General features: G+C 36.1%; 1 protein-coding gene across 1 annotated transcript; it reads left to right on the forward strand.

Moving 5' to 3' along the window:
- The first annotated feature begins 751 nt into the window (after positions 1–751).
- LOC124722391 lies at positions 752–21,803 on the forward strand. The gene is made up of 3 exons (XM_047247562.1): positions 752–770; positions 9,018–10,114; positions 21,789–21,803. The coding sequence occupies exons 1-3, from the start codon at positions 752–754 to the stop codon at positions 21,801–21,803; spliced, it is 1,131 nt and encodes a 376-aa protein (XP_047103518.1).
- The last annotated feature ends 4,896 nt before the right edge of the window (positions 21,804–26,699 follow it).

Genomic DNA, 26,699 nt, shown 5'->3' on the forward strand with positions numbered 1-26,699 from the left:
CAGTGAGTCATGCTCGGATAGCCTAAAGTCGTACAAAACAATCACAGTTCACACACTCGCGTTTTTGAGGTCACAGATGGTATCTTAGCAGAAGAAAAGTGAAAGTCTCATTTGTTGCAAATAGTTATATATGTGACAGAATAGCGTTTTTTATTGGTGAAATTCATGCCTTGCTGCGGACTAGATGAACAGAGAAAAGTGTTGTACGTTTGCGATCGGAGAAGACACAGATCGGACACATCCATGTATCCGTAGAGATGTAGGCTACATACCTCTTCCAAACAATTGAGCGAGCAGTGATGCATGATGTCAGAATGCAAAGTCATCCCATTTGGGTTAAAATCGTTTGACAGAGGCATCCTCTGTCTGTGGAAGGATGTAACCACATAACAGACCCGAGAACGGTTGTCAGACACGTCAGTAGAATTGAACCTAAAACGGATAAATCTTACCTAAGGCTGGAAGAAATCTTTGGGTTAATATGAAACACCCAAATGCTTTTGTGCAGCGCACAGAAGGAGTTTGAGGCATTTTGAACCATCCTGTACGAAACACGCTAAATCTTTAGTCAAGGAACATTTAACTGTGAGAATACAGCTGACAAAACTCAACCTTTTCTTTGGAGAGCAATTTCAGATCATCAGTTAGGTACACACTAGATCATGCAACTCTCAGTATGTCTGTCGCCATTACTAAGCCATGATAAGTAATGAACAGGAAGAACCTATTAGAATCTAAGTTTAAGAACGAGATGGTTGGATTGACAAGGGGTAAGTGAAAGTTACAGGCCTAACAATCTACAGTTCATGATGCACATCCAAGAAGAACCGAGAACTGCTGCAATATTCCAGACAGTTGTTCCATTAAAACGCAATTTTAACGTCAGTCAACTCCAGTTTATATGGTACGATCGTGGATCCTTTAGATGCTTTCTTGCAAATTTTCCCTGTATTTCAGCTGCAACCACACAGTCCTCCCCATGTGAGACAAATGGTTTGCAGCAGTGAGGATGTCTCTCACAGAGACGAACTTGAAGAATTGACCACAATGATAGCCGTTAAATATACTTCACACATTTAATAGCTAATCCTGCGCAGCAATAGATGTTACTTGAGTGACTAATTACTGTAGTGTCAGAGAAACCATCAAACTTGCAGTGCCTCTTAGCAGCTAATATTTTGACAGCGCCTTTCTTTCGATGTCTTCTTTCTGTGTAAGGTTTCGACATGTCTTACTGGACTATCCCCTTGTCATACTGCAGGTATGCTCAGTTGGTTTTACGTCTTCGAATTACACACTCCAAATTCACTGAATGGAGATACTGATGGCTCCAGTATCGATATATCTGATTGTCCCTACACGGAGTGCATAGGAGCCAGAAGGAGGCATCATTGAGATGCCAGACCTGATTATCTAAATAAAACAACTTCCCAAAACATACAATTTTCCTTCATAAAAATTTATACTGCCATAATTCCACAAAATCGTGGTACCAAACGAGGGTTGCCTCGTTGCCAACTACCCACTTTCAACTACTTTTCATAGTCTCTCAGCTGCCCAATTACTGTACACATAGATCACCGTACATGGGAGACAGGGTATAGAATACGAAAACAAATTTTCTTGTACAAATCTTTATTACTTTCTACATATACATAGAGAAAATAAATCTATTATTGTTTTGTATAGTTTTAATAACAAACAAACAGCATAATTTTTAATTTATAATTTAAATCTATTTTTTGTCTGAAATATCTTTTTTGTGATTTTAACAATTAGCTCTCTTCCTCCCTGCAGTTCTTCTAGGTTAGGGTATTTGGCGATTTTAATGTTGCCTCTTATTTCTTGCATAACACTGTTGTTAAAATGCTCCACATCTTCCTGGATGTACGCTGCCAGCTCTTCTGCTGCACATACTTGCAACGAGTCCATGTTTAAGTTTACAAATTTTGCAAATGAGCACCCATTAAATTTTGTTATGCTGTCGGTTTTAAACTATGCCGACATCTGTTCTGCTGCTACGTGTACAACATTCAGTACTTCACATTTATGTGCAATGTTTTAAGCAGATACAAATGAGAATAGAGCTTTATAAACAAATTTTTCTTGTATACTTTAATGTAGTAAACATGCTCTAATCCATCATTTTTGGCTAGTATTCCAAAATACGGCCACTAAAAATTGCCATTGACGGTATGTGCTGATACCTTACCTTCTCCACTTGTATCCAGATTTCTCCATATGCTTTGTTTCAAGTGACTTGTTAACCTAGACTTTACCTTTACATTCCTCCTTCATGTCAGTTATTTGCACCATATACTCTAGTTTTCATCTCTTGGCTATGATCGCATCCATTTCCAGTTTTCTTTTTTGTATACATAACACATTAACTGTACTTACTGGAGTAACTTCTTTAATGGGGAACGGCTTAAGTCTGTATGATATATTGACTCTTTTTCTTAGTATGAATGGCATTTCCAAATGCAACTGTACTACAGCTGTGCCCTCAAAACATTACCATCACCACCATAATGAAATACAGTAGAGCATTATATTTATTTTACAGTGCCTGTATAGTTTGGTGCAATTCTTTCAGGCATACATACATTAAATGAGTTGTACGACTAGATCCTTTACTTACATTTTTGCTGTGCTATGTCTGGCAGACATAGCACAGGAACAAACACATCACCAATTAAACACTTCCAGACATAGCACAGGAACAAACACATCACCAATTAAACACTTTGACAGTCATATGCTTGCTGTGTTTAGGTTCATTTGAGCAGTTGCCAGAGAGCTAGTTTCAAGCGTCAGAAAACAGGCATTACTGCATATGCGCAGTTATGACAACACAGAGATCTCATGATCAGTGTTTGCTCTGCTCAAACACTTTTCATCACATTTCTATTTGGAATTTTGTGCATACTGGGGAAATCATGAGACCATTTGCACCACTATGTTCAGATTAGAGGGGACATATGGAGTTATTATGTTTGGGGTAATTGTTTTATCATCTCCTCTACAGATAAGGAACGCAAAATAATGGAGCAGTTCTTGGCATACTATTCATTTAAAAACTAGACTCTCCAGTTCAAAGAACCCTGATATTTTACTGTGTGGTGGCTTTAACATAGATCTTTCATTTTATTGATACTCTGCAATACTGATGTGATGTAGCATTTCCAATCAGGTTTACATCTAGACTGTACTGCAAAAAGCTATTAAGAAGGAACACTAATTTCTTGCAAAAATAAAAATGAATGGTTGTTTGCATACATCAAAATAAGGACAATAAGTTATTTCATGAGTACTTCAGACTGTATAAAAAACAAAGTTTTCTGTAGAATCAAGAAAATATACAACTGGCAGTTTATATTCTACTCTAGGAATAGATATAAAGCAATGTAGAGAGTCACAACGATAAAACATGATGTGCTGTAAATTTAAGAGTAAACAAATGACTCTGAGCACTATGAGACTTAACTGCTGAGGTCATCAGTCCCCTAGAACTTAGAACTACTTAAACCTAACTAACCTAAGGACAACACACACATCCATGCCCGAGGCAGTATTCGAACCTGCAACCGTAGCGGTCGCGCGGTTTCAGACTATAGCGCCTAGAACCGCTCGGCCACTCCGGCCGGCAGACACTCGTACATACACCTAAAAAAACATATGCACACGCACCGTATATACTCGCAACACTGGATACTTCACGCGAGGTCAGTCAGTCATCCACCGTGGCCAAGCCGGGTAAGATGTAAACAACACAAAGTAAGAAATGACATCAACTCTAGAGTAGGTACCAGACAAGTATCAGAAACATGTCTTGCAAGCGAAAAGCACTGTGTTTTGTGGAATGCAGATTTGTTAAAGGAACAATTGAGCCTGCTAAGGCTGTCAATAAATTTGAAACAAATTCACATGTTTAGTCATCATCAAGTGAACATTTGCTGTACGTTTGTACATGTAACATTAAGATATATTAGGTCATAAAACAAACAGGATATCTGGGAATACTCCATGAGCATCGGAATTTCGTAAATCATACTAAAAAGCGTAGTTCAGGTTAAAGTGCACATTTGTATGTCCAGGCCGTCCGTTGTGATCGAGCGGTTCTAGGATTTTCAGTCTGGAACCGCGCGACCGTTACGGGGACTGATGACCTCAGATGTTAAGTCCCTTAGTGCTCAGAGCCATTTGAACCATTTTTTTTTTAATGTCCAGATTCACACTGAAGTAGGCCTAACTGATATTAAGCTTTTCAGTGTGGTTTTCAGGATGCAAATTTTTTTTGTAGTACCAGTACTGTAGTAGCCATTTTATTATGGCAAAATTCCGCATGTGCACTTGAAATTGAAGGTACATTTGAAACTAGTGAATAGTAAGACATGAAACACTTTGTTCCAAATAACTTTTGCCTCCACAGAAAAGAACAGATTATTTTCGTTGATTAATAAAAGCCAAATTTCTTTAGCACAGTGACAAAAATAACTTTATTGTTCTACAAGACGATTAATGGTTTAACTGCTAATAATGCGTTATGGGAATGTATTTTAATTCACTTGGTAACTCTCGGTCACAGAAAACCATTTTCTATTCATTTGATGTGAGAGCGGTACAGAGAACAGCAAAATCACGAAACGTACAAGTCACATGGAGACTAGACTTGGCCACTGTTTCTATGTTTCGATACAGTGTATCGATACGTGGAACTGTTTCAGTGTTTCGGAACGGCTGTGGTTCACCGTTTCGAAACAGTGGTGTTTCATTCCGCTCTGTGTCGGACGAGATTCGGGCTCGGCACAGGTACTGAAACACAACATGCCACTTCATGAAACACTTTCAAGAGTGTCGAAATATTTTTGACAAGCAATAGCATGAAGCTTAAGATATCCGAAAATAAAGCTTCGTTTCTAGCTGACTGTCCTATTTCGAAATGGCGTAACATCTGCTTTATAAACACTAACGAAACAATAAAACAACGCATACTATTCACATTCAAAATAACAAATATGTGAAAATCATTCAGTTAAATTACACTTTTTTATAACATACGCTTCTCTGTTCATGTACAGTAATCATATTAAGAAACGCAAGTAAGCCTACAACAATTTGAATAAAAAAAGGCGTTTTGATGTAGGTATAATTGCAAGCAATCTGTTTGACATTTCACTGATAGTGTAATGGTACACGGGAAGGGCTGGGCAGCATGGTGAATTTATAGTAACGGTTCGAAACACCTTGAAAAACAAAATTTTTTCTGTTATATTTTGTTATTTATTCGAATTATTTGGCGTTATTTGTGAATCTATAGTCACTGTGATTCCCTTTGTGCGCATGGAAATTAGCATACTAACGGAATGTGTCCGCAGCTCGTGGTCGTGCGGTAGCGTTCTCGCTTCCCACGCCCGGGTTCCCGAGTTCGATTCCCGGCGGGGTCAGGGATTTTCTCTGCCTCGTGATGACTGGGTGTTGTGTGATGTCCTTAGGTTAGTTAGGTTTAAGTAGTTCTAAGTTCTAGGGGACTGATGACCATAGCTGTTAAGTCCCATAGTGCTCAGAGCCATTTGAACTAACGGAATGTGGGAATCCCAGTAGCATATCCGTTGCTTCTGCAGTTTGCTCCCACCTCCAGTTCTGTTCGTGGTGGTTCTTCTGTCTTCAGCTATGGCTGTCCTCAGCCAATTGAAAAGTATGAAAGTCACTCGACACGAAAGCAGCGCATTTGCTGCAGGAAATACGAAACTGCCAAGACGCCTAAGTGATAGTTTCATGCTTTCTGCGATATGATTATTGCTCTCGTACCTCATTTTTTGTTTATATGGACATACTTATACAGTAGACATTCAAGATGATAAAATGTGTAGGTTTATTAGATTACAAAACACAAACTGTTTCACTGTTTCGAAACAGCGTATCGAAGCGCTTCATTGTACTGTTTCATTTGTTTCGAAACAGTTACGTGTTTCAGTTTGCCCATCTCTAATGCAGACTACCTGCAACTCCTCTACAGCTCAGACCGCTCTGTGCAGACGCGGAATTTGAGATCGCCAGAGAAACTTTTCCATGTGGAATTTGACAGAAGCGTCTCGCGGGCCCCGAGGAATCATGACGTCACATCATGACATGACGTCGTCTCTCACGCTAGCCAATATCGCTGGTAGTTTTCGAAACGCGGATATTCTTTGAACATGACATGCTAATGCCTTGTGGGTGTATAATAGAAGCGTCTCGCGGGCCCCGAGGAATCATGACGTCATAACATGAGACATGACGTCGTCTCTCATGCTAGGTAATATCGCTGGTAGTTTTCGAACCGTAGATATTCTTTCAACCAAGGCATTCTTTGCTGATACGGTGCGTAAGATGGAGGGTTTGAATACGTGTTTTGTTTGCGATAAGACATTTCAGTTACGAAAAACTTTATATGCACACATAAGGAAAGTGCATGATATAGAACCGAATACGGATGGTACAGTGAAATGCCCACAGGACGATTGTAGTTATTCGTTTAACGGTTTGGCTAAGTTGAGAGCACATGTACAGGAAAAGCACGTGGTTCCAACAAAGAAAGAAAATCTTATATTTCAGTCAATGGACGGTAAGTATCATCGTATAATAATTTTATGATGTACAAGAAAAGTAAAATGTCTAGCGAAATTTCGATCCTTGTGCCTGTAGTATTCAGATGTAATGTTGAACTGATTTATCTTATATTTCAGTCAATGGACGGTAAGTATCATCGTATAATAATTTTATGATGTACAAGAAAAGTAAAATGTCTAGCGAAATTTCGATCCTTGTGCATGTAGTATTCAGATGTAATGTTGAACTGATTTGTTGATCAGAAATTGTGTAGTAACTGCATTCTAAATTTAGTATCGCTCAAATAGTGTTCAGTTACATGTTCATACAGACATGAAAACTTCTGAGGTTCAAAGTTAAATCACTGACCGTAGTAAGTCTTTTTGGCAGTAAAATAGGTATGGATTGCGCGACAGAAAGCAGATTTGTGAGTAGTGTAATATTTCTTTGTAATGGGTGTTTCAGACTTTCTGAAGTGGAAGTCAAGAGAAGAGAAGGAAGAAAGCATTAGCTTTGTAACACACGGTGGTGCTAAGCCTATGAAAGGTGCCACTAAGACCATTTACATGTGTCATAGATCTGGGGTATTCAAATCTCAATCAAAAGGTCAGAGGCAGCCTAAGTCGCAAGGCAGTAAGAAAATGGGAGGTCATTGCACTGCTGCCATAGAGGTTAGCCAAGATACAAATGGTATTTGTAATGTTGTTTATTTCAAAACCCATTTTGGATATGAAAAGAATATAGGGTTTCTACAACTCCCTAGATCTGAAAGGGAAGTCATTGCTGGTGAGTGTTAACTTAACCGTAGAATAGATGCAACAGTATTAAATAGTGCTTTTATACAGATTTATTTAATATTAGTTATAACTTTTTAATAATTTAAGGCTATTCAAGTAGGTTGACTTGCTGTATGGAATCTGCATTTAAGTCAGGACAGTGTGTTGTATTATTTACAGAAAGGGTATTTGTATCAGATTGTGTGCATAGTTTGACCAGAAATTGTGCATAACATATGCAACAAATTTGCTGGTGGAAACATAGCAGACTGATGTGTATCACATTGATTGGCATTCCTGGTTATGAGGTTCTTACATGGGGAATGTAGATAGTGACTCTTAAAGAATAAATTAACTAAAGTGTGTTCATAATATGTTCTTGAGGCTGTGGGTAGTTCTAGTTTGGTGTAATTATAACTATGTTTATTTTTATGGAGAGGTCCTCCCTGCCCCCATATGTAATGCTTTTCAAAGTACATTCCTTGGAATAGTATCATAAGTGTTATCTAAATCTATGAAAACTTATGCAATTTTCTTTTAGCTGGTGTCAATTTTTTTTTTTTTTTTGCAATGTTATAGTGTGAAAATGTGGCAAAGTCTTAAAATTAGGTTTAGCCCTGTCTTTTCTTTTTATCCTTAAATTCTTCTTAATGATATGTAACACAAATTTCTATATAGTTCAAACAAATTTAGTGATCTCCATTTGGTAGTAATGTAACTGACATTTCTTCGCATATTAAATTTCCACATACCATTTTGTTGAATAACTGGTACTGATTTTACTATCTTGGTACAATGTTTCAAAATCTCCAGATTTATGCTCCCTGGTTCACTATCTGTCATTTCTCATATTCCATTCTTTGTTATCCTTGTTATTCCTTTATCTGTTTCTTCTGACCACCATTTTGCAGTTTGCTTGTGGTTTATCTGTATGTCTAGCACATCGATATCCTCACCATTCTATAGCAAGTAATGGTCCTATTCTTTCATCTGAAAAGATATTGATATTTTTCATCCTTCTCAGTATAGTCCCTCAGGACATTTTTCATTTGGCTACCATGTAGTAATTAGGTGTCACTGCCACCTCAGTTTTGCCCTGCCTGTTGTGCCTCTCTTCCATACTCTACTATAGCAAACTACATGTACAAGGCTTATTTATCACAGTTTGACAATGATTTGTTTTGATCTTTCATAAAAGTGTTAGTCACAGCAGCAACACTAACAAAGGTCAAAATTAAATATGCTGCTAAAGTCTGATACATTCTCAGTATATTTGCCTTACTACATAATGTTGTTTTGCCAGTGTATGACCTGAAATTTCATGTGGCACATAATATATACCCAAACATATTGGTGCTACCTGGATCCCTTACAAATGTAAAGTAAAAATACAAATACAGTTTACATCAATGGAAAGATAAAATTCCTGTATATTTGAATTGAAATGACTGTTTCTGTGGTCCTTTATGAATTATAGCAAGCTTTATAAATTATGGCAATTGTGCACTGTGTTAACTGTTGAGGGCATTTATTACCCCTCCCCACATATATGTCCTGGTAGAATTAAGTAAACAGTGAAACATTAGGTATTGCTAGTAGTATGTGATTAATGATGTGTTTCTAGCTTTATTAATTGTAGAAATGTTACAGGTAAAATAGCCGAAGGCGTGACCTTCCAAAGAATTTTGGATGATGTGAGAGAGTCCATCAATTCCGAAGAGGTAGAAAGACTCCACCTTTTAACTCGAAAGGATCTCCATAACATAAAGAGGGACTTTGGAATTAATAGTCACCAGCTCCATGCCAATGATGCAACAAGTGTGAGCATCTTTTTAGAACAAATAAAAGACTGTGTTCTAATGAACAAAAATGTCATCGGTAATGTGGACTATTCATCGGACAATGATGTGATGATTGTGCTAATGACAGATCTACAGTGTCAGATGCTTCAGAAGTTTGGCCCAAAAACTGTATGTGTAGATTCAACACATTGTACAAATGTGTACAAGTTACTAGTAACAACACTATTAGTTCTTGATGAATTTGGAAGCGGCATTCCAGTTGCCTTCTGTGTTTCGAATAAAGAGAACACTACAGTAATGACCCAATTTTTTACCTGTGTCAAAGAGAAAGCAGATCTAATAAAACCATCTGTTTTTATGTCAGATGATACGCAAATTTTCCGATGTGCATGGGCGCGTGTAATGGGCCTAGCAGATAATAATTTGCTATGTACGTGGCATGTTGACCGTTCCTGGAGAAAAAACTTAAGGAAAGTGTGTGGTGGCCCACAGAGACAAACCCAGGTTTACAAAGCCTTAAGCATGCTGCTGGAAGAACCTGAAGTAGACAAGTTCGGTGAGCTGTTGGAGTTGTTTGAGAGGGAACTCCACGAAGATGAAAACACAAAAGACTTTGGAATATATTTCTCGAATACTTATGGATTCAGGCCTCAACATTGGGGTTACTGTCATCGCCGCAGTTTAAATATCAATACTAATATGCACCTCGAAGCCATGCATAGAGTATTGAAGTATTGTTATCTGGACGGAAAGACTAATAACAGACTGGACAAGTTGCTGCTGATACTTATGAAGCTAACGAGGGATAAATTTTTTGAGAGAATTGTGAAACTCTTTAAGGGTGGGCACTCCTATAGACTGCAGCAGATTCAACGACGACATACAGAGTCAAAAAAAATTGACAGGGGACAGATTGCGGCCAGTAATGATGGGAAGCATTTTCAGGTAAAATCTCAGTCAATAAGTGGTATGACATACACTGTTGTCCTACAATCCCTGGACTGTGACCTGAAGTGCAAACTGTTGTGCTCTGCATGTGAGATATGTGTGCACAGTTTTTCTTGCTGTTGCCCAGACAATTTAATAAATTTGAATATATGTAAACATATTCACGCTGTCTCTATGATGTATGGATTTCATTCTATTAAAACAGGCAAAATGATGGAAACTACTTCAATCAAAGAGGCTTCTGACATTTTTTTCTTTGATGAAAAAACAAAGTGATAATGAGGAAATTGCCTCTCATGGAACACAATTAAAAGCCAAATTGAAAGTTCTGTTAGGCCAAGTAGACCAATTGGATAGAGAAACTGTAGGTACTGTGGAAAAAGAAATTGACAGTTTGCTACTACTTGTTAACTCTCGCTGCAATAGGGAAGGTCGACATTGTGCCAGCAATGAAAAGGTGAAAGTACAACGAATACCTAATAAGCATAACATCCGTCCGAAGAGCACGTTTGCCAAACCGACCACTGACGAGAAGTTGAACATTGCTAGTGCACTGAAACAACCTGAATCTGAAGTGTTGACAGTACATACTGGTTTTGATCACACGTACTGTAAGATCTAACTTGATCTCCCTTTGATTTGTGAGTGTTTCATGGTTTGTAGGCCTACTGGGGAAACTCGCCATGTAAAATAATGAGTAACGCATCAAGCTTGGTACCTCTATGGTGATGTGGAAACCCAAGCATTGTTAATAAAGAAATTCATTCTGTGTCTGTGTGTTTCTTTTGTTTTTTATCTTGTTACCTATAGTTCCCAAATGTAATTGAAATACCCAGGTAATAATTTCAACATAAATTGGACTATGTGCATAGCTGTTTCTAATGGCTTTGCTTATTTTTAACAGGTAAAGTATGAATATTCAGCAGTCCTTGAGTATGCATGTTTACTAGTCAGTTGTGGCAAAAAAATCAAGGACACAAAGCCAAAATTTACTTGGTTGACACAATTGTAAATTGCCTTTTCAGTTGTAATTTTACTTTTATAGATTATAGTAATTGCTGGCCTTAATTTTCTATATTTAACATGTTGACTGACTTGGTTAGTGACAGATGTTACACTGGCAGGCTGGGCACACCAAGTAAGGTGTGTGATTCTGCCATTGCCGGTGTAGCAAGATGGCAGTCAGTGTGTTAACCAGGCTCCTAGTAACCTGGAGCATGAATACTGTCTGCAGGATTGCCCTTTACACAGTCAGGTATCCTGTGCTGAAATATGTGTAAAACTGAATTTGTGGACACCTTTCTAATCGTTTAATCATTTGATTTTATAAGATACTGCAATCCCAAAAGTGTTGTGGAAATGATAAGGAATGTCAGATACAAATATTTTTGCTCAATACAATTAAAGCGTAAAAATGCTGATAACTGATACTACCGGTAACAGTAGAGCTATCCGCTGTGACCACCAGCACCTTGTGCCAGCCAACCAGTTATTACACAGAACTTGGTCCCTAGTTCTCTGTGGTTGAAGAAAATAAAATTTCTGAGGTATGTTCAAACCGTGTTATTGGTATATTCCCCAGCATGATCTAAAATGTTAACACTGAAGTAGCATTGACAAGTGCATAATATATTTTGCAACTGAGAATAGATACTTAAAAACTGATGTGGGAATACATTTTATGAAACCCCCCCAGAATCAAACATGACAATTGTCTTGATACACAAGCAAACCCATCTGAGTGGCACACTAGGTTAGTACAGAATATTCAGAGAACTCTTCGTACAAATTTTATGGCATGCCAGAACTGGTTTAGCTCAAATACTTGGAAAATGAACTGTGGAATTATATTTACATATTTGGTGCAGTTTCCTGTGTTCCCAACACCTCTGTCGTGTGAATTTCTGGGAGAGGAGAGCTTACATTGGACCTGTCATGCGTATGGTGTACTTTTTGTTCCACTGCTGGCATGGTGAGGTGGTCCAGATTTCAAAATTAGGGGCCTAGGAATGAAACTCTTCTTAGTTTTAATATTTCAAAATGAACATACCTGAAAAGGAAGCTGAATTAGGACTTCCCAATACATTGCAATTTCTTTCCCTTCCTCTCTCTCTCTCTCTCTCTCTCCACAGTTCACTGCAGGTGACACTTGAAAGCACGGGGTTGGTGGTTTGGGTTGACCACAGTGAACTTGGTGAAGATTTTAAAGTAACAGAGTAGTAGTTGACATTCTGACAGTAATGGATAACAGTATGAACCATAACAATGAAATAATGTAAATTACTTAAACCATGAATTAAATCTACATAGCTTTGAACAGTCATTAGAGACACTTCCTAGCCACCGCGCATGTAGAACACATGCCACCTCGGACTTGTTTTGCTAGATCAACTCTAGGTTTACAAGATCCACGTTTCAGAATTCTGCTAATCGGTAGTTCTGCCTCCTGTGGGAAGTGCAGGTTGGTAGCTGTCTCTTCAGATATGGTCTGATCAACTGCCATTATAGGGACTTTAAGCAAAAATGTGACTCAATTTTCTGTCAGTGATGAATATATCAGTAATGTATTTACTACAAAGATATTCATGATGGTATAGAACTGTGTGAAGCCATGTTGTGGAATACCTGCTGGTAGAGTAAATTGTGCACTTCACACCCAGTGCATTGATTTCTTCTTAGGTAATACCACAGTACTGTTATCTCAGGCTTGTTTGTTGCTATGATCAACGAAGCAGCATTATGCCTTGAAGACACAAAACTAACAGCATTCTTAGATATTACTTAATATCTCCTAAAACAAATAAGTTTTATGTTCAGCTGTCAGAAACTGCTTTGAAATATAATAATAATAATAATAATAATAATAATAATAATAATAATAATAAATTATTATTATTATTATTATTATTATTATTATTATTATTATTATTACAGAGGAGTAGTAGTAGTAGTTGACATTCTGACAGTAATGGATAACAGTATGAACCATACTATAATTATTGTTATTATTATTATCATTCTTTCTTTTCTCAGACGTTATGTCTGGTCAAAAATGGAAAGTGACGCGGACCTTGATCAAGCGTGACTTCCTTTTAACTGTACGGTGTATGTTACATTGCATTTAGGAACTTTCGAGTAATTGAACATGTATCAATAATTACAGATTTCTGTAATTGTATATATAAGTTTGGATGTAGCTGCATTGCGTTGACTTCCTCAGCCAGTTGGATGTATTTTTCAATTTTTTTTCCTGTTTCCTTCTGTATATTTGTTGTATTGGGTATGGATGTTGTGTTAATTTCTTCTTTTTATTGGTGAGTATGATGTCAGGTTTGTTATGCGGTGTTGTTTTATCTGTTATAATGGTTCTGTTCCCGTATAATTTGTATTCATCATTCTCCATTGCATTTTGTGGTGCGTACTTGTATGTGGGAACGTGTTGTTTTATTAGTTTATGTTGTATGGCAAGTTGTTGATGTATTATTTTTGCTATGTTATCATGTCTTCTGGAGTATTCTGTATTTGCTAGTATTTTACATCTGCTTGCGATGTGATCTACTGTTTCTATTTGTTGTTTGCAAATGAAATTGCAGTGGTGTAGCCGATGTATTTATACGAGTTATTGCTTTGTGTATTTTGCTAGTTTATGCTCGTTATTATTATTATTATTATTATTATTATTATTATCATCGTCATCATCATCATCTTTTTACATGTGTGGCCTCTTACCAGTTTGACAAGTACATCTGCTTTGCTTAATGAGGATACTTACGGCTTCAAACAAAGAAATGAAAAAGGTAGTGACAATGCAGCCTGTAAACTTAGTTAATACACAGTGTGGAGTTAAATCTGCAGATATGATCCACAAATCCAAATACAGTTTCAAGATTATCAACCAAAATTTTATAAGCCTTGGAAGTAAGCACAGTGCTTAGGACATCTAACATACGTTAATAAATGAGATTTTTCAGTTATTACTGAGCACTGGGATACCAAAGGTGAACCTTAGTATGCATCCATTAACAAAGAATCTGTCCTCATCTTTCAGTAGGAAACTCAGGCTTTATGATGATGTTTCAAAGTTTGCAAAAAGTTGGAAGAATTACTGCCCCCTATTGTAAGTTCTTTACCTGCTGAATATGTCATTGGACTTTCTGTGATGAATTACAGATGGAAAACGAAACACATAATTGTGTGTATGGACAGTCCTCCATCTGCAAGTATAGGTATTTTTCTAGTTAATCTCCATCACATGCTTGCAGAGACAGATGATAAATACTCTGAGAAAATGTCTGGGTAAATAGGCTGTTAATTGTTCATGGTCTTATACAATCGTATCTAACAGGAATCAATTTTTACTGTTAAGAATGGTGAGTGACACACACAGATCTAACATTACTGATGTGTAATACAAGGTACACAGAACTTTGTACTGGGACACTTTCTTTTGTTGATTTATGTAAATGACAAAATACTGCTCCCCAAATTCAAGGATAGTTCTGTATGCTGATGCTACATCCATTGCATGCAAGTGTAAAGATCATGAGCAACTACAAAAACTATGAAACTGTATTACAAATGAAATAATTCAATATTTCTATGAAAGTCCTCTCATTGTCAGCACAAGATAGCAGCAGTAATGGATTTACACCCCACAAGACAGATTTTGAAATTGAGTTGTGCACTGGAACTGATATTGTCATCAAAGAAAACTACTGCTTGGTTACAGTTAAACTTTCTATATATAGCATGTTATAACATGGAAACTAATTACTGTACAAGAACACAACTTGGTAGCATTAATGTCAAGGACACGAGGAAGAGAAATAATGCAGAATCAATTCAACTAAAACACTTTTAATGTGCTGCTACAGTACACCACACCAGTACCATTACTGGTGACGGTGATGGAGGCTGCTATGAAAAGCTTGCGATTTTATTCGAATTTGATGTGGGAAGTTAACAGAACTTCTGATCCATGTGAGTAAAATTATTGTGTAAAACCGATAGTGCAGCTTCTTACAGAAGTCTCTTCAGGGACTTCGGAGTCTTTCACTTACATGTCAACATATTTACTCCCTAATAGTATTTGCTGTTCATAATAGGGGTAATTCTACTCTGTTCGGTGAAACGAACTTGCAAAATACTGGAAGGAAAAACAATATCCATGTAGACTATACATCCCTGCCTACGATTCACAACGGAATTTCACATTCTGATCGAAGGTCTTTAACAGGTTGCTGCTAGACATCAGGCAGAAAACTGAAAATCCTAAGATATTAAAAAAATACAAAGTAAAAAAAAATATTTTATTAGCCTCTCCTTCTATAATTATAATTAAACATAATGTTTCGACTCAAGGATGCATATGCTAGTTAACACTAAGGTTCAAATTAACAGGGTTTTAATGTTACCATTATATGTAGGGCTGCCAGTACTCATTGTAAAATTCTGAAATGCTTTGTATGAAGTATGAGAGAAAAACAGCACTTGAATAAAAAAAACCATTTCTAGCTTTCAGGGTCATTACTTCCTTCCTCTGGGAAGATGAATACTTTTTGTGACTGGAAATGAGGGGAAGATTACTTAGACCACCCATATAGAACACTTATGTGACACATTCATGAGTACTGCTCCAAAGTTTGAGATCGAGGTCAGATTTAAGCAACACATTGAAGCAAGTCAGAGGCTGGATTCTAGATAGGTTACCAGTAGTTTCAAACTATGTGCGAGTATTATTTTGTATAACACTATTGAGAAAATTTAGAAGGCATGAGAAATCAGGGATCGGATGACAGACAGCCTTTCTTCCCTCTCTCTATTTGCGAGTGGAACAGTACTATTTGGTTGCTTGTGTAGTATGTATATACATAAAAATACGGAAGAAAATTGTGACTGCCTACTACATTAAGAAGTAATAGTTGAACTAACCTAAAGCTTCGTGATTTACTTCAAATGTTTTGTCCCAGTGACACACTCTGACAATCAGTGACTTGCATCTATAGCAGTCTTACAATTTGGAGATGTCAGTATTGCTTTGATCTATTAATATTCCCTCATTGAGCTCTTTTTATCTTAAGATCACATAAACTGAATTTTTGAGAAACTACATACAGGAAGATGTGATTGGCATATAGATGTTTGTTTACAGAAAAACAACGATGAAAATTTAAGCATATCGGTAACACACACAGGGCAAGAGCACTATACTGGATTTCGCCCCCTCCCCCCCTTTTCCCTAGAAACGTTGTCTGTAGTAATAACTTTATTTGTAGCATAGTCTGAGGTCTACATTAGGTTGAAAAGCGATAATTTCGTTGACAGTTGTGGAACACAGCGAATGAGAAATAAAGGTTGTGGTAACAGACAGACGTGTGTCTTTGCCTAATATTTGTTTGCTGCATATTTAAATGCACTTTCCCACAGTTAACGCATTTCTCATAATAAAAAAAATAAAACTACTAGGTCATCCCCAAAAAACATATATTAGAAAATGAACAATCATCCGACGTGTTTTGATGAATATTACGTACAGATATCGTACACAAACTGGAAAAATGCAATGGGCGTTCCACTACGCATCCTTTAACATATTTGATTTGTTTTTCCGCATTTGCTACTGCTGGTATGGGTTCAAAGACAAATTCGTGCTGCAAACGTCTCAGTGGTAGTTAGCCTACAGTAGTAAGCTGCAGTTAATGCGTGAAAAACATTTAGACACATTGTCCGCAATGCGTAATATGTGTTATGCTATAAATCACTCTGCCTTTCGACCAATAATTTGTAATCAGTTGGCTTCAATCAATGACGTACGACTCTAATATGTAACTTTGACTACGCTGCGGATTTAGCATGTCACCATAATCCAGATTATTCACATTTAAACCTTCTTTCTACATTTTATTCTGCTAACGGAAGCTTCATTCAAACAATCTGAACTGATTTTGTCATTCCAAAACAACAGCCGAAGGCAAGTCTGTATAAACACTGTAGCCAACGTGTGACGTCACTTACGTCAACAGAGTTGCTTACAGGTCTAGTCATCAGGCGGCGCTGTCACACTTTCAGCCTTATTGATGACGTCATGAAGCGATTCCTTGGGGCCCGCGAGACGCACGTGTGTATAATGGCGGGTTTTGTGATTTGTGTGCGTTAAAGCTTTTCAATCACGGAAAAAAATTAACAATACTTGCTGCAAAAGCAGATGTTTGCAGAGGAGAAAGGATAGTTTATATTCCAGATAATGGATGGTAAGTAACTTCCGTTAGTAATCTTATAATGCTCAAGAAAAGTAAAGTGTATGGTAAATGTACAGAAATTTCATTATTTGTGCCTATAGTATTCTGATGCATTATGTTACCCAGTAAAGTTTCTTTCAATGCATCTATGTGGATTATTTGTGGTAACGGCGTATTCTCATAACAAATGGCTTCGGTATTTAAGTTGCAATCATCGTAACTTTTTCCTGATCTCTAACGTCAGTAACCTGCACATTTGAAAACTTTTGAATGTTCAAAATTACATCGTTCATCATAGTCAGTATTTTTTACAGTAAAATAGGTATGAATTGCAGTGACTGAATCCAGATTTGTGAGTGATGTAATTTGTTTTTGTAATGGATGTTTCAGTTTCTGAAGTGAAAATCCAAAGAAGAGAAGACAGCGAGAAGTAGCTTTTTGTCTGTTTCATGGTTTATAGGCCTACTGGGGAAACTCGCCATGTAAAAAAAACGAGTAACGCATCAAGCTTGGTACCTCTATAGTGATGTGGAAATCCGAGCGTTGTTAATAAAGAAATTAATTCAGTGTGTGTGTGTGTGTTTCTTTTGATTCCTTTACTATGTTGCTTATAGTAGACCAAATTTAATTAAAATACCCAAGTGATAATTTCAACATAAATTGGACTAAGGACATAGCTGTTTCTAATGGCTTTGCTTCTTCTCAGAGGCAAAGTATGAACATTTACCTTCCTCAGGCATGTGTGTTCACTAGTCATTTATGGCAAAAGAAATCACTGACTGAAAGCATAATTTGCTTGGTAGACATAATTGGAAATGGCCTTTTTAGTTATAATTTTACATTTTTGGATTACAGTACTCCCAGAGAGATTAACTTATGCATTTCTTGACCCTGACATGATTAGTAATGGATGTTTCACCACCAGGTCAGGCATAAAGCATTAAGTGCCCTGCTCTGCTGTGAGCAGCATGGTAGTCAATGTGTTAAGCAGGCATTTAGGAACTTTGAGTGTGATGTATATGAATCTGTACAGTCGTGGCTAAAAAGAACAGCTAGAATGCTAATTACTGTTTCAGGAGTTATCCTTTACACAGTTAAATATGTATCTAAAAACGAATTCATGAATAACTTTGTAGTCATTTAATCGTTTGGTTTTGTAAGACATTTAAATAAAAATACTGCAGACCCAAAAATAGTCTGGAAATGGCAAGGAATATCAAATATAAGTAAATATTTTTCCTCAGTAAGATTAAAGTGTAAAATTGCTGATACCTGGTTGTTACCATATCACTGCTGGCCCCAGCAGAGCAGTCTGCTGTGACCACCAGCACCTTCTTGCCAGCCAACGGGTTAATACACAAAATAGGGCAGTGCAAGACTTGGGCCGTGATTCTCATTGGTTGAAGCAACTAAAATCAAATTTCTGAGGTGTGCTGGAACTGTGTTATTGGTATATTCCCCAGCATGATTTAAAATTTTTGCAGTGAAATAGCACTGACAGTGCGTAATATATTTTGCAAATGAGAATAGATACTAAAAAATTTATGTGGGAATATATTTCAAGAAACCCTTTCATACTGAACCCAACAATTATATTGACACACAAGTAAACCCACCTGAATGGCACACTGGGTTACACAAGCATTAGCTGTAGGTGTAGGTGTAGAATAGGTAATTTACACGGAAAACTTTTCATACAAATTTTATTGTAAAGCACACTAAATTTAAGGGAAAGGTGCAATGTCTAGATGAGATAAACTTGGACACACAAGAACTGGTTTTGCTCAGATATATGGAAAATTAACTGTAGTATTATATGACATACAACACATCTGAGGTGCAAATTTGTGGAGAGGAGAGATTGCATTGAACCTGTTGTGTATGGTGCACATTTTGTTGCAGTGCTGGGATGATGTCATCCAGATTTCAAAATTAGTGGTTTAGTAATGAAACTCTCATCAGTTTTAATATTTAAAAATAAACATGCCTGAAAAAGGAAGCTGAATTAGGACTTTCAATTAAATTGCAAAAATGTTCTTGTTTTGCACATTCACTGCGGATGACACTTAAAAGCACAGTGTTAGTAGCTCTTATTGACCTTTGTGTCAGCCACAGTGAATATGTTGAAGGTTTTAAAGTAACAAAGTAGTTGTTGACATTCAGGTATTAATGGATGACAGCAGCAAACAGCAATGAAATAATGTGAATTACTTAAACCAGGAATTAAACAAGTCTACATAGCTTTGAACACAGTCAAAAAATGGTTGGTTCAAATGGCTCTGAGCACTATGGAATTTAACTTCTGAGGTCATCAGTCCCCTAGAACTTAGAACTACGTAAACCTAACTAACCTAAGGACATCACACACATCCATGCCCATGGCGGGATTCGAACCTGCGACCGTAGTGGTCGCATGGTTCCAGACTGTAGCGCCTAGAACTGCTCGGCCACCCCAGCCGGCGAACAGTCATTTCAAACTTGTTATTCACTGCATATTTGTATGCTATAACTAATACAGCAACCTTTTATTTTCTCATCTTTGATCTGGAACACGTGTCACATCTTACTTGTTTTCCTAGAGCAACTCTAGGTTTAGAAGATCCACATTTCAGAATTCTGGTAATTGCTAGTCCTACCTCATCCTGAAAGTGTGGGTTGATAGCTGTCTCTTCAGATATGATCTCATCAACTGCCATTTCAGAAACTTGAAGCGAAAATGTGATTATTCAATTTTCTGTCGGTGATGAATATATCACTAATGATAGGTATATTCATGTTGGTATAGAACAGTGCAGGGACATCTTCTGGAACACCTGCTGGGTAGACTAAACTGTGCACTTCACATCCAGTGCATCAATTTCTTCATAGGTAGTATCATAGTACACTACTATCTCAGACTTGATTGTTGCGATGCTCAGCAGCATTAAAGTTGAAGACACTAAACTAACAGCCTTCTTAAGTTTTTTGAATGAAGGATATAAGTAAGTAACATACCCAAAAACAATTAAGTTTTACATTTTGCTGTCAGGAACTCTTTTGGAATCTCTCCTTTTATTATTATTTTGTACATGTGTGGCCTTTTTGTTTCCTCTTCCCAGCTTGACAAGCACATCTGACTTGCTTAATGGGGATATTTATGGTAACAAAAAAAAAAAATAAATATGTGGATACAATGCAACCTGCAAACCAAGATCATCCTCCAAAACTTTACGAGCCTAGGAAATAAGCACAATGATTTGGACATAATAGCATGTTTTAATAAACCACATGTTTCAGTTATTACTGAGCACTGGTATACCAAAAAAGAATCTTATTATGCACCCATTAACAAAGAATTTCTGTTCATCTTTCAGTAGGGATATCAAACCTTATGGTGATGTTGCAAAAAGTGGCAATAATTGGTGCTCAAAGATGTAATTCCTTACGTGTTGAAGGTGTTTCTGAACTTTCTGCGATAAGCTATAGATGGGAAAGGAAACATAATTTTGGATACGGAAAGACCTCCATCTGAAAGTACAGATATTTTTTTAGCTAATCTCTATCAGTTGCTTGTAGAGAGAGATAGTAAACACTCTGGGAAAACAGCTGGGTAATTATGCTGATAATTGTTCACAGTTTAATAAAACCTTATCTAACACAAATCAGTTTTCACTCTTAAGGATGGTGAGTGACACACACAGATCTAACATTGCTGATATGTAATACAGGGTACCCAGGACTTTGTACTGGGATACTTTTGTTGATTTATGTAAATGACAAAATACTGCTCCCCAAATCCAAGGATAGTTCTGTATGCCGATGCTACATCCATTGCACGCAAGTGTAAAGATCATGAGCAACTACAAAAACTATGAAACTGTATTACAAATGAAGTAATTCGGTATTTCTATGAAAATCATCTCATTGTCAGCACAAGATTGCAGCAGTAATGGATTTTCACCCCACAAGACAGATTTTGAAATTCAGTTGTGCACTGGAACTGATATTGTCATCAAAGAAAACTACTGCTTGGTTACAGTTAAACTTTCTATATTTAACATGTTATAATGTGGAAACTAATTACCGTACAGGGTCATTCCATGTCAAGTGACCCAGGCCTTGACACCAACCATGTCAGATTTTGATGAAACTTGATACAATTACTTCTTTTATCATCCTGAAAGCACTTGTAAAATTTTTTTGCTCTATCTCTTATAGTTTTTTTTATAAATTTTTAAAGTTTTTAGATTTGGCTTTGTTTCAACAGTCGGAAATTGTAACTTAAACGTGTCCTCACAACTAAAAAAATTTGTATATTAAAGAATACTCAAGATATCAGTATGAAATTTTGGAATAAGTTTGTGTATTATATCTAAATGTTAAAAAAATTACCATAAAGATATATTAAATTCTTCCAAATGAAAAAAAATTTATAAGTTTTTTATTTTTTTTAGCTAACGGATGTTTAGTTTTACAAAAACTGCAATATATAGAGTCTCAGACCTGATAGAAAGCTCAAATTTGTTTTAAAATACTCTTAATTGTATAGGCTATTAGATAAAGGAAAAATTATGTTGACTTTTTAACCTGTTTAATAGTTATCTAATTTTTAAAATAATATTAATTATATTTTAAAAATAAAAAATGCCAAGTGACTTAGACACCGAAAATAAGTTTTTGTCTTCTTGGAGTAACAATGTACACTTGGATTTTGTATTGTTACTCCTGTGTTTTGAAGTAAAAAATTATTACAATCTTAAATAGTGCGTGGATAGTATTTTATTAAGTTTATTCGAACTCTCAGTAAGTACTGTTGCTTAGTTTACACAGCTTCTTTTCCAATATCCTATAAAAGTAACCAGAACAGTAATCAGACCAAAAGTGAAATCAGTATGTCAGATATTCAAACCTGTAGTGTAGGGTTATTTAAAAAATCTGACTGTTTCCAAACAACCTACACACCTTCAAAAAAGTTACAACCGGTATCAGAATTGAGTGAGGAAGAAAAAGATTTGATCCACTTACGATCTGGAATTAATCTGTGTGAATTTAAGAATATATGTTCACACCATAGCTACTACTTTTTAAATGTTTTTGAAAAGTATCAAACAACATGTGTAGACCCACTAAAAAACACAAAAAGCCCATCAAAAAATCGTTGAGAAGTGTAGGCTTCGACCTTTCTAAACAATTACTGACAAAAAATATCAGTATAAAACCTGGACAAAAGTTTTGCTCAACATGCCGTAACTTTTGTGAGGTAAAATAAAGAGTTGAAGTCAATGAAAGTGAAACAGATGATGAAGTCATGGTTGAATTAGAATCATTGGAATCCAGAAATGAATCCCTCGTACAAACAAACATTGCTCTTGATTATTTAGGTTTAACACCGATAAAGCTTCATGGCTTGTCAGAACAAAGTAAAGGGTCTTATTTTAAAAGGAAGGTTAGCAGTATTGAAAAGACTGCTAAATAGGCGGTTTCAAAAGCATTAAAATATGATGACGAAGAAGATAAAAGTGTGGTTGAGAAAGCAAAGGATTTTGATGTAATGATTTCTCTTATGAAAGAGAAGATTTCATCTGTTGGGAGGTCCAGATTCTGACCTTGGCTCCAGATTTTTGGACTCGAAATAAAGTGATGAAAGAATTTAATGTAAGTGAGTACATGGTGCGACAAGCTAGAAAGCTAAAATCTGAAAAGGGTATTTTGGAAACTCCTGGTCCAAAAAAGGTAAAACTCTTTCTGAAAATACAGTAAGACTTGTAACAGATTTTTATGAAAAGGATGAAAGTTCCAGAGTGCTACCTGGAACAAAAGACAAAGTAAGTGTTCAAAAAAATGTGTACATGCAAAAAAGACTCATTTTGTGTAACTTGAGAGAACTCTGTTACTCTTTCAAATGGGAGAATCCCGAGGTAGAAGTAGGATTTTCAAAATTTTGTTTCTTGAGAGCTAAATGGTGTTTCCTTGCTGGTGCTGCAGGCACACACACTGTATGTGTATGCAGTATCCACCAGAATGTTAAACTATTACTGGATGCTGTGAAAATTGAAGAATCTTATAAAGACCTAATTAAGATGCTTGTGTGCAACACAGAAAACCAAAACTGCATGCTACATCATTGCAACAGCTGTCCTGCAAAAAATTTAGAAGAAGAAATTGTAATCAGTCAGTGGGTTAACACAGACAGGGCAGAAATGATCAAACAGTGTATCAGTGTTGAAGACTACATTTCTTTATTGGTTAGGTCATTGGAAAAGCTCACCCCACACTCGTTTGTAGCAAAATCCCAATCAGCAGCCTTTAAAAGATTGATAGAAGACCCACCACCCAAAACAGCAATTATTGTGATGGATTTCAGTGAAAATTATTCCTTTGTTATACAAAATGAGATCCAAAGTTACCACTGGAATAGAGGTGGTTGTACTCTACACCCAGTTGGAATTTTTCTAAGAAATGAGGAAAACAATGTTTTTGTTTCCAACCACTGTTTTATTAGTGATGACCAAGAACATGACACTGGTTTTGTTAACTTTGTACAAAAAGAAATTACAAAGTGGCTGTCATTACATCATACTGACATTGACTCAGTTCACTACTTTACAGATGGTTGTGCTGCGCAGTACAAAAATAGAAACAGTTTTAAAATTTTGACTGAACACTTGAGAGACTTTAATTTGAAGGCCCAACACTCTTTTTTTGCAACAAGTCATGGGAAGTCAATTTGTGATGGCCTAGGAGGAACTATTAAAAGAATTTTAAGGAAAGCCAGTCTACAGCTTTCAGACAAAGAACAAATAATGACAGCAATCGATGTGTATAAGTTTTGTGAAAAAAATATTGAAAACATTCATTTTCACTTTATTGACAAAAAAGAAGCTGATTTGCTACGGTTAAAACTAGAAAAACGTTTTTCAGCAACCCGAACCATTCCTGGAACTAGAAGTTTTCATAACTTCAAACCACTTCCAACAAACAACCTTGAAATTAGAAGGACTACATATAGTGTAAAAGCCTCCTTAGTCTTTTCTTTCCATTCTTCTTCTGATTGGGTTCGTGTTGAACCATCCATAAATTGCTATGTGGCTGCAAATTATGATGGTAACTGGTACTTTGGACTGGTAAAAACAATATTCAATGATGAAGAAGATGCAGAAATTCTATTTCTACATCCTTCAGGACCCGCTGCATCATTTTATTGGTCTGAAAGAGAAGATTCCTGCATAGTGCCTTTGGAGCACATAGTCTGTGTAGAAGACGCACCTCAATCAAGCGGCACTGGGAGAATGCATTACTTCAAAAAAGACTGTATCAAAAGAACTGAAAGCTCTTGGACGAAGTGGAAAAACAGTTTGAATCAGCATTAATGTTTATTAAAAAGACAAAATTACTCAAAAAATTCAATGTTTCAAGCAATCAGTTGGGTTATACATAAGTGTCGTAAGTAAACTATCTTTGTAGATAATTTTAATGTAATCTACTATAATTAATAAACATGTTAAAAAGCCATCATTATTTTTGTGTTATCAAGTAGCCTATATGTTTAAGAATAAATTAAAACAAATTTGAGCATTCTATCAGGTCTGAGACTCGAGATATTGCAATTCTTATAAAACAAAACATCCGTTAAAAAAAAGAAAAAATACATATATATATTTTTTTCATAGAAAATATTAATATATTTTAATAGCATCATTTTTATCTTCAAATATGTATAATAAATAAACTTGCTGCAAAAATTCATGATGTTATCTAAAAGAGTTTTTAAGATAAGCAAATTTAAGTTTTTGAATACAAATTAAACTGACCATTTCCGAAGGTTCAGAAAACGCAAAACATAAAAACTTCAAAAATTTATAAAAAAAACTGTAAGATATACAACAAAAAAATTGCAGGTGTTGTCAGGATGATATTAGAACCATTTGAGCCAAATTTCATGAAAATCTAAGGAGGTGGGTGTAAAATTTATTTTTTATTGGGTGATTTGATATGGAATGACCCTACAAGAACATAACTTGGTAGCATTAATGTCAAGGACATGGGGAAGAGAAATAATGCAGAATCAATTCAATTGAAACACTTAATGTGCTGCTACAGTACACCATACCATTACATACCAGTACCATTACTGATGATGGTTGAATTGAATTGAATTGAATTTTATTTGATCCTGTAAGATTACATCGTGTACAGTAAATGTACGTGTAATATAGGACATGTCAAAGTATTAAAATTCTTTATCAATTATTTTTCTACACCCTTAGCTTACATTTTTACATCACTGATAATGAGTAACAATATATACAGATTTAATGGCATAAGTATTCTGCAACACTGTAAAACTCTTTTTCAATGAGATAGTCTTTAAGTTTCTTTGTAAATTCATTGTGAAGTACACTATCTTGCAGGGTTTTGGGCAGACTTCTTAGTAGTCTGATACCAGAGTACTAGGGTCCTTTTTCTAGCATTGCCAGTCAGTGGGGTATGCTCCGTACTTCATTCTTCTTTCTTGTATTGTGGGTGTGTACACTAGCATTTGTAATCCAGTCCTCACTACCTTTTGTGATGTACATTATTGTTTTGTATATATATAATGATGAAAAAGTTAAGATACCTAAATTCTTGAAACAGTTTCTGCATGTTTCAGAGGTCTTTCTTCTTAAAATGGTCCTAATTGCTTTTTTTTTTGTAATGTGAACACTCGTTTTGTCTCTTGTTTGTTTGAGTTTCCCCACACCGTCACTCCATACTGTAAGTATGGTTCGAAAAGTCCATGATACACTGTACACAGAAGGTTCTTGTCTGAATACTGTGATAGCTGCATCATTAAGAATATGGCAGAGCTCAGTTTCTTACAGACATTATTAATATGTTTTTTCCATTTCAGTTCATTATCCACAAGAATACCTAAGAATCTAGCAGATTCTACTTCTTCCAGCCTTGTTCCGTCAACCTCTAAATCCATGTCTACAGCCTTTTCCTTTTTTTTAAACACTGCATACATAGTCTTTTTTAGATTTATAACCAGTTCATTTTCCAACAGCCATTGAGCTGTGACATTTGCAGATATGTATGCTCTTCTCTCAAGCTGTTCCATATTTTGGTCACTATTTAGTATTGTCATGTCATCAGCATACAATATTTTCTTTTCTTCCTCCTCAACACCTATATCATTAACAAATACATTAAATAACAATGGCCCCATTACCGAACCCTGCGGCACTCCATATTTGATGGATTTGGTTTCTGATTGGTACGAGTTCCCTAATGATACATACTGCTTGCGGTTGCACAAGTATGATTTTATCCATTCACCTGGTTGCCCCCGAATGCCATAGTTGCTTAATTTTTGTATCAGCATT

This window comes from Schistocerca piceifrons, chromosome X (assembly GCF_021461385.2).
Source record: "Schistocerca piceifrons isolate TAMUIC-IGC-003096 chromosome X, iqSchPice1.1, whole genome shotgun sequence".
NCBI classification, from domain to species: domain Eukaryota; kingdom Metazoa; phylum Arthropoda; class Insecta; order Orthoptera; family Acrididae; genus Schistocerca; species Schistocerca piceifrons.